The sequence below is a fragment of the Pinus tabuliformis genome, chromosome Q (assembly GCF_031772625.1).
Source record: "Pinus tabuliformis cultivar Carrire ecotype Pingquan chromosome Q, CPIR1, whole genome shotgun sequence".
Lineage (NCBI taxonomy): Eukaryota > Viridiplantae > Streptophyta > Pinopsida > Pinales > Pinaceae > Pinus > Pinus tabuliformis.
In genome coordinates, this window is record NC_142296.1 from 1,257,813,791 (window position 1) to 1,257,823,596 (window position 9,806).

At 35.4% G+C, this 9,806-nt stretch overlaps 1 protein-coding gene across 2 annotated transcripts; it reads right to left on the minus strand.

Annotated features, from left to right (window-relative positions):
• Positions 1–1,323: 1,323 nt before the first annotated feature.
• Positions 1,324–3,353, minus strand: LOC149224377 (cyclin-dependent kinase B1-1-like). 2 transcript variants are annotated; one of them, XM_089383542.1, is made up of 8 exons: positions 3,148–3,353; positions 2,656–2,800; positions 2,487–2,548; positions 2,175–2,286; positions 1,966–2,059; positions 1,753–1,822; positions 1,525–1,663; positions 1,324–1,416 (listed from the first exon to the last, which is right to left on the minus strand). In XM_089383542.1, exons 1-8 carry the CDS (start codon positions 3,342–3,344, stop codon positions 1,324–1,326), a joined length of 912 nt encoding a protein of 303 aa, XP_089239668.1. In that variant the 5' UTR covers positions 3,345–3,353. The 2 variants fall into 2 exon arrangements, with proteins under 2 accessions (XP_089239668.1, XP_089239667.1); XM_089383541.1 differs by lacking the exon at positions 2,656–2,800 and having other exon boundaries at positions 2,487–2,546; positions 3,175–3,344.
• Positions 3,354–9,806: the final 6,453 nt, after the last annotated feature.

The window sequence follows — 9,806 nt, forward strand, 5'->3', positions numbered from 1 at the left end:
GCATCTTCATCGAGTCAAGGGCTCGTAAGTCGGCCTCACTATTATTATTAGGGAGCCACATGGCACAAATCTATTTTTTTTAATTTATTAAAAGTCAATGCAACTTAACCAACATTAAGAAGAAGCATATTTGAATTAATCTAGGCCTTAAAGAAAAGGAAAAGAAGAGAAAAGAAAAAGAAAGAAAAAAATCAACAAACCTCCTTCCATATCCTTCCATATAAAGTTCATATATAAACCTATCACCAATTATACACTATACAAAAATAAACACTACTTAATCACACTACTTAATCGAGCAAAATATTACTTTCATTCGCTTTATTTTCTATGTGGTAAGGATATAATTCACTTTAGTTGATTTAGGGTATATGGTAAACACGGATATAAGTTTAACCTATAAGAAATTAAATATTAATTTAGATAAAAAGAAATGATTATTTGTATGGTTTGAAATATTTTTTTTAAATATTATTTTGATAATTATAAATAAAATATTTTCTAAGCAATTCCATATTAAGAAATTGCATTTTATTTTTTATTTTTATTGATATGCATTATTTTTTTTTTACATATCATTTTTAATAAATTTGGAAGCAGGTTTTAAACCTTACGAGCTTAAGGCGATGATGAGGATTTTCCACAATGACTCTATCATTGTAACCATATGAGATTAACGATCTAAAGTTAATGTTGGGAAAGTTTAGATTTTATCACTGTGATAGACAAACTTCCAGATGACCAAAAAGGAAGGTGGCATTTGAGCACTTATTCTCAATATTGTATGTCACGTTCATTCGACATATTAAAATTTATGACTGGACTCTCATGTGTACGTTGTCTTATTTTATTTTACAGGCAAGCTTAGCGAGTAAACCCATATACCATTGCAATTTATTTTCAGTTTAAAATGAGCAAACCTTTCTCCAGTTCGCTGACTTCAATTTTCATTATCTATGCACACGAACACTAGAAAAGCCTTGAGAATTTTATGGGGACTTTGTTCATGCATTGACTGAAAACGCTCCATAACTATGATCTAAAATTTTCTGTTAATTGTGTAAACATTTTAGGCTAAACAGATGTGCCAAGGCTTCGATAATCACCACCAAGTGAACAAATGAATGAGATATTGAATAGCATCTGCCATCAACTAAAAACAACTGTTCGCTTTTGCGAACAAACAAAGAGACTTCCAATCCATTACGGAAAAAAATGGAAATATTTTACTACTCCTAAAGCCAGAAAAAACCTGTTCCTTGAATATGTGCTCCTAAACTCTCTGCGACCCTTGAGGAAGTATAAATACTGATATATAAAAACTCAGAATTGAGACTTATCGAGATCGTCAAAATAAGGGTGACTCAAAGCCTCCTTTGCTGAAATCCTGTTTGCGGGATTGTACTGCATCATTTTCTGCAAATTAACATGACTAAGTTTGTTATTATCTTAATATCTTCAAGGGCAACAAGACTTTAAAACTATGACAAATCTCGTGGGTTTTACAACAAACGAAGAACATACACTTAGAAGATCGAGACCGCTGGGACAAAGATTTGGAACTGCGGAAGCGAGGTCCAAAGGTTTCCACTGAGGATATTCATGCCAGTAACACATACTTTTTACACCAGGCCAAATTTCCTCCGTTGGAGTGCCAAACAAACTTCCAGACAAAAATTCAATACAATTTAGTTCATCTTGTGATTGAATGAGTTAGCACTTTTAAATTTCCAAACCACTTTCTAACCATACCTGAATATCTGGCGGAGTTGTGACATTTCTGAATCCCCAAAGAAAAGTGGTCGTGTTGTCACCATTTCAGCTAAAAGTATCCACACGAGATTTTGGATATCAATTCCGTGACGTTGCAAGAGTAAATTGGGAATAATTCTGGGAGCTAGAACAAGTAAAAAAGTGACACTGTAAGCCACCCTACTGAATATTTCTTCTCTAATGCACACTCACCAAAAATGCATCCAACTGACCAAATATCCACAGGCGTAGAATAATGTGTAGATCCCAACAATAGCTCTGGAGCCCTATAGCACAGGGTGACAACCTGCAAGTATATATATCAGAGCGTAATTCTAAATGTTAATTAGGAACCAATAATACAAAAGACGGTAATTCAAATGAGGCCCTTTTTATCCAGTGACAAGGAATTAAGGAGAAACCTTATTTGTGTAATTCCTCACAGACGGAGTGAAAGCTCTAGCAAGTCCCAGATCTGCAATTTTGAGCAACCCTTTACTTGTGTCCACCAATAAATTTTGTGGCTTTAAATCCCTGAAGAAAATCAAATACCATTGAAGGTTAAATCTAAGAATATACCAATCTTGTTTATCTGGCTTACTGATTTCAGCTCACACAACCTCTTATGCTTAAATTGATAACAAATGGTTCCTGTTGATGTGTCATATCACATTAATGAACCCAACCCAGAGAGGAAGTTCAGTCTATAATTTGAATTTTGCATTCGCCATCACCTGTGCATCACTCCATGGCTATGAAAATCTGCAACTCCTTTGCAAAGTTGAAACATGAAACTCTGTACTCGGAATTCAGTATACATAAATTAGATCCCTGCGTTGGAAAAACGGCAATACAATGCAATAATGATAATGAAAGAACAAACAGATTCACTCAAAGAAATACCTTAATAATTTTCGGTGAGAGGCGACCACCACTGACACTGGAGCGAACACAGCTTATGAATTTTCTCAAATCTGTGTCCAGGTACTCCATGACAATGTAAAGAAGTGATTTCCCATTCTTCACCTCTTGCTCCACACCAAGCATTCTAAAAATTCCAGTCTAACAGTTTACTAGACAAAAAATGTGCAATTGTATTGTAGCTTAACACATAAATGACACTAAAGCTCAGTAAGCGAATGACCAGATTTGACCCAAATTTTCAAACATCCATTTGAAGGCAATCATGGCAGCGAAATGAAATAACTACCTTTTTAAAAGGCCAAAAACTGATAACAATAATATAAGAAATGAACCTTTTCAATCTGACAAATTTACTTTCAGAAGCCAGGATTTAAATGCCATGCAAAACATAACAGAAGCAACTTAATGTCCAGTTAGCTTCAAGGGGTATACTGAAAATTTTGTGATTCAAAGGTCAGAAAAAGAACTAACTTAACAACATAAGTACTGTCGGACAGCAGTTGCAGAAGCGAAATTTCACGGAGCAGAGTGGGGGGAATCCCTTCCTTATCCATCTCCAAGCGAGACTGTTTGATGGCAACTAGCTGCCTGCTGATCTTGTCCCTTGCTTTGTACACCTTCCCATACCTACCCTCCCCGACCTTCTGGAGCTTCTCATACTTATCCATGCTGGACTTATTCAATCAATTCGGATTTATTCAATCAATTCCAGAAAGGAGAAACAGAAAAATGATCCCAAAAACTTCGCTACCTCCCTCGTCAATAAATCCACCCACCCACAAGCCCAGAATACAATCCCTTCACAGTTGAATAAATTTCATTCGACTATGGTCGTCCATGTAACCGTTTTAATTTGTTTCTGAGACTACTCAACACTAATATTTAAATCAGTTCCTCAAAGGAGAAACAGAAGAATTATCCCAAAATCTTAGCTACCTCCCTCGGCAATTAATCCAACCACCTACGAGCCCAGAATACAATCCCTTCACAGTCCATGTAACCGTTTTAATTTGTTTCTGACACTACTCAACACTCGATATTTAAATATAAAATCTCCGACAAACGGTAAACATTTTCAACCGACTTGGGGTCAAGCTAAACGTTATTATTTTACGGTTAAGAGGGGAGAAGCAATGGACTTTTAAGGTTAACGTTCATATAGAAGATGTTTGAAGTTTTTTTCATTAATCGGCTTCGGCATGAATTGGGTCTGTTTTGACTATTGGGGTGTGTTTTGAATAATGTTTGATGTACTTAGTTTGACAGATTGAATTAAAAATATGGAATCATGAATTTTTATGGGTAAAACATAAATTAAAAAGTAATATTTTATAATTTATATTAAATTATTAATTATAATTGGGTTGACCTAAATAAATAAAGAGTTTTCAAAATATTATCAAAAAATATTTATTAAATTATATTTAAATAAATGGATGTGAAATGGAAATATTATCTTTTTAACATTATTATTGGGTATAAAAAAATCATTATTGGGGTATTAGAAGAGGATCTAGATCAAAATATCAATGCTATTTATAAGAGTGTAATAATTATTTCTAATAAGAGTGAGGATAAGAAAGAAAACTAGTTTATTGATTTATTATGAAATAATAATTAACTTTATTGTTAAATATCAAAATTATCTTTATATTATTCTAAAATTGAAGAAGAAAATGCATTAGAAAAAAGACAAATTTTCATGAGTTTCCTAATCAAGTTTGGAAAGTACTGAGTGTTTATATCATGGAAGGTCATGGTTATTGCATTTCATTTAGATACATCTTGAGCTTCATGGAAGGCTTGGAAATGAGACAAAGGTTGAACTAAACAGGACCCTTCTATAGAGGTCAATGGAAGTTATAAGTTATCTCAAAAGTTATCAAATGTTTTACATGATAAGATGTATTCTCATTTAAGGAAAGTTGCATATTTGGCGATCAGTAATTAGTTATCACAGAGTTGGGTATTGATTGTATTCTTTGAACTTGCGGGGTGGTGTATGAATAGAATCAAAACAATACATTAAAATCCTTGACCACAATCCATTTAAATTGGAGGAAGATGACATAATTAAGTGGTTAAGGAACCCTTGGTTATTAGAATACAATATTAAATTGGGTTATGTTATGAAAACTAAGAAGCGTTTGATTGTGGAAACACTCAAGTCATAGAGATGTGTTTGGAGATTGTCCTATCCTTAAAAAAATAGTTTTATTGTGGCTAGCAATGGAAAATAACATTCTAACATGGGAAATTGGGCAAGAAACGTGATGGTTGGCTCTAAATAAACGAATGATGTGTAAATTTGATGTTGAAACAATTGAGTATTTACTCATGACATGCCTCTTCTCAAAATCTATATGGAATGAGATTATGAAGGAAGCATTGGAAAATACCTAAATGGGATAATTGACCTAGGTAGACTATCTATTGCACTATCTAATTAGCTAAAATATACTAATTTACCAAGAATTTCCTTGTTTGCTTGTTTGTAGGATACTGTGGGAAAAAAATTCATTGAATTTTAAAGATAAGAATTGCATCCCTATTTTAATACATGGGGGATTTAATAGGGGAGTAGTACCATACCACGTGCATTCATATTGGGGATATATATTAATGAGAAAATGACATAATATATTGAGCATGTAATAGGGGGTAAAGGGTGTTAATTTTTGAGACTGTTCTATTTTGTTTCAATTACTTTAGCCAAATTCAAATCTTCATTAAGCAATGCATCCAACCATTCATAATGTTTCCAATCATAAGAAGTAATTGAAGATAGAACAATATATGAAATGGTAAAGGAGACAATAGCAGAACCATAAGAGACACTAGATTGGTCAAAAACTAGGGAAAAACCACACTAGGGTGAAAAAAATTTCAAATCTTCTTCTTATTATATTGTCATAAAATATTTTACCACAGAGTAAAATGAGCCCAATATATAATCTTTCAACAAAGATTTACCCAATAAAAATGAGAGACAACCTTCTAGAATTACTGTAAAGCACAGAGGACCCTTTTAGCCTTCAGACATATGTGGTCAAGTGTCAAACCCTAGCTTAGAACCCAAGTTGAACTCATCAAGAAATTCTGCGAGTCACTGTGACCTCCTAGTCACTCTCTGAGACAATGTGTGTGAGTGACATTAAATGTGATCATGCAACTTGTGGAGAAAAAAAAATTCAAACCCTTGGTTGCTCCTTGCAAAATGTTATACGAGTGACTATGATTCCCCAGTCGCTCCGTGAGCAATTGCGTGCAAGCGGTTGTGGTCAGATCATCCCAGATCTACCTCGATCACTCCATTCAAGGTACCCTATGAACAATTATGATCCCCTAGTCACTCCTTGAGTTATTGTGAGCATGTGACTATGGTTGAATCGACCCAGATTTTATTTCAGACCATAATCATGCTCTTCAGGGAGACATGCAAGTGGTTGTGTTTTCCCAGTCATACTCTGAAACACAATAAGCGAGAGACTGCAGTCAATTTTGTCCAATTTCATGTGTGCGATCAGATAATAGAACCCCTAGACACGTGAGAGCCTTAGGCTACAAACTTCGGACCTTGAGCAAACTTATTTAGACAAACTTGTGTGATCCAAACAAACAGATGAGTACATCAAAAGATGCTTGATGGTGATGTTCAACTGAGTTTGAGGTCTCTTCTATTTATAGGTTTCCATGGGGGTCCACTTAATGGTGAGGCCGACCTACCCAATTGGACATGTGTATAGGGATGACCTAATCCAATATACATGAGTGGGTTCATAAATTTAAAAACAAACCTCTAATTGTCCAAATGAGGTGATATTTAGGTCTATTTTGGTCCTCTTGAAAAAATAAATTCAATGAAACCATCCTCTTTGTCATCTACATTGTCTAAAGTGGTATTTGAACCTCATTACTTAAATTAACACGCTCTCAACTAGGAAAAATTCCACCTGGAAGTATATGTTCATTGATCATCACACCATCTTGTCATGATGTCGCCATGTCATGACCATCTCTGCTAACCTCTATCTACTGAAGCATTCTAAAATCTAAAATAACAAGAATATGGGAGCATTAGATTCCACCCTCTATCTCATGGGGGAGTCATATATTTGAACCCCATATCAAGAAATATGATAACAAAAACACACACAGAGGAGCATATCTCAACCCAGGAATCACATTGGGGAACTCATTCTCAACTTAGACCATAAAGTAGAGAAAATCTCAACCCAATCCTATTGCCTATTGATCTTCTCATTGATGACTCTAAGTTGTCATGTGGTAGAACACCTGCATAATAATTTACTTAGGTCATACACCCCAAGTACACTCTCAACCCATTGGTCAAATAGGGAGCGATATTCCCAACAAGCTTGACTTGTGGGTGTGATGGCCATTGGGGTAGACTCTGCATAGACCAAATAAATGGAGAAATATCACCAACCCTTAGTATATAGGGGAGAGTCATCTCAACCCTATGGGTAATAGATAGGGGTGATCCCCTATTTTCTAGAATCCCTCAACCCTAGGATCCATCTATCTTAATTCCTCACCTTGAGAGTTGAACAGGGGGGGAAGAGTTGGCTCAGTGTCCTTGGTCAGTGCTTCCCCTTATGAGGAGGGGTCACATTCCTTAGCCCAAGCTTCTCTCTAAAGGACATGAACTTCCCCTTCGGTAAATCTTTGGTGAGAATATCTACAATCTAATCATGTATTGATATGTGATGGAGTCTAACAGCTCCTCTTTGTGCCATTTCTTGAATGATTTAATATCAAATCTCCATGTTATTAGACTTGTCATGAAGCATGAGATTCTATGCTAGACATATCCCACTCTTATTGATGCAATTTATCACTATAACATCTAGGACCTGTTGAAATAACTCTCTAAATCACTTCCTCAACTAGTTTGCTTTGTAACTAACCATGCTAGCAAAAATATATTCTAACCCAATAGTACTCAATTCTACATACTTATGTTTCCTACATATCCATGATATCATGGAAAATCCAAGACTGAAACAACATCCAAATGTACTCTTTCTATCGATAAAATTTCCTACCCAATCAACATCAATGTATCCATGAAGTTGAAAATCTCTAGAAAAATATATTAGAAATAGTGTGATAGTCCCATGTAAATATCTCAATATATGTTTAGAAGGAATACAATGTTCATGGAGAGCCTCAGTGATGAATTGAATCAATGTGTTCACTCCATAGCATATTATGGATCGGAGTTCACAAGGGACAGCAGAGCCCCAATCAATTGTTTATACTCAGATTTTTTCACCAAATCGGGTCGTGAATATTCTCCACATAGCTTCTTGAAGTTCATTTCCATTGAAATAGCCATGGATTTTCATTCATTCATTCCAAACATTTCTAGGAGCTTCACAACATATTTTCTTTGTGAAAGGAAATTCTTACAAGGTCGTTTCCGCACGTCAAGTCCTAGGAAGTAGTGCATGAATCCAAGGTCCTCCATCTCAAATTTATAGGCCAGCTTCCTCTTACACTCAATCATTAGAGGCTCATTACCTTTCAAGAAAAGATCTTCAAAATACAAAACCGAAATAAATTGAATACCTAGGACTACCTTGACATAGAGATTGGGATCGACATTGCTTCTTGTGAATCCTGGTTTCATCAAATAGTTGTCAATGTAGGCATACCAAGCTATGGGGGTTTTCTTCAAACCATATAATTTCTTCTTCAACTTGCAAGAATTCACTCTTCGATCCTCCAGTAGAAATACATGTGGTTGTTCAACATTCTCTTATTCTTGTAATATGCCATGAATGAATGCGGTATTTACATCCATCTAATGAAGATTCCATCCTTGACTTGTAGCAAGGTATACTATCGAATGGATGGCTATGTATCGAGCCACAGGTGAAAATATATCATCGTAGTATTCTCACTCTTTATGTGAGAATCCTCAAGCAACAAACCTTGCCTTATATTTCTCAATGCTACCATTAACTCCATGCTTGATCTTGAATAACCTCTTTGAAGTCACTATATGTTTTCCCTTCGGTCTCATCACAACATCCCATACATCATTCTTCATGATCGAATCGGATTCGTCAACCATATAATCCTTCGAAACTAGTTATTTTATGGCTTCTTTGAATGTGGAGGTTCAGCTTGAATCATGATACTCATGGCCGCAACATATCCCTAGTACTTGAATGGCTACTTATTTTCTCTAAATGATCTTTGAATGAGAATATGTCTCTTAACATCCTGTAGAGTGTCACAGAGGTAAAGTGGTCTCCTCCTAGAAGGGGAATCACTTGGAGGAGGATCTAATGGATCCATAGGCTCCATGCGATCATCAACAATGTTAGTCTCAGACACATGCATGGAAGAACCATCTAGAATAACATTGTTGCCATTATCCTTCTTAGGAGGAGGAGGTGGAGGAAGGTCTCTTTCTTTTCCAAGAGAAGCATCTTCATTGAGTGTTACATCCCTAATAACTTCAACCTTCCTTTAACCAAGAATATATATCTATATGCTTTATAATTTTCACAATAACCAAGAAACATGCAAATTCTTCTTATGGCTTCCACTTTTTCCTTTTGTCCTTCGGCACATGAAAATTTATGGGGCATACAAAGATACAAAGCTAGATAATGTCAAGCTTCACACTTGTGAACACTTCTTCAGGGGTCTTATTTTAGAAAGCTTAATGAGGTACCTTATTTTGAACATGTACATCAGCATGAATAGTTTCTCCCCAAAGGAACTTTCGTCCCTTTTGATAATGGAGCATCCCACAAGAATTTTCTACTATGGACTTGTTCTTCCTCTCCACTTGTCCACCTGTTTAGGTTTATATGGAAAAGTTGTTTCCCTCTTGATCCCTTCTTTCTTGAAAAATTCTATGAACTCATTTGACATGTATCCCCACCATCGCCAGACCTGAATACTTTGATTTTCTTCCCTAATTGATTTTTATTCAAAGCCTTGAATTTCAGGAACATTTCAAAGGCTTCATCCTTATGCTTCAAATAGTATATCCATGTCTTTTGTTATGAACTAGCTCAAGAAAAGATAGTTGAACGCCTTAGAATTCAGCCTCTTCGAGGGGTAACCTCCTTTACATTACACAAATA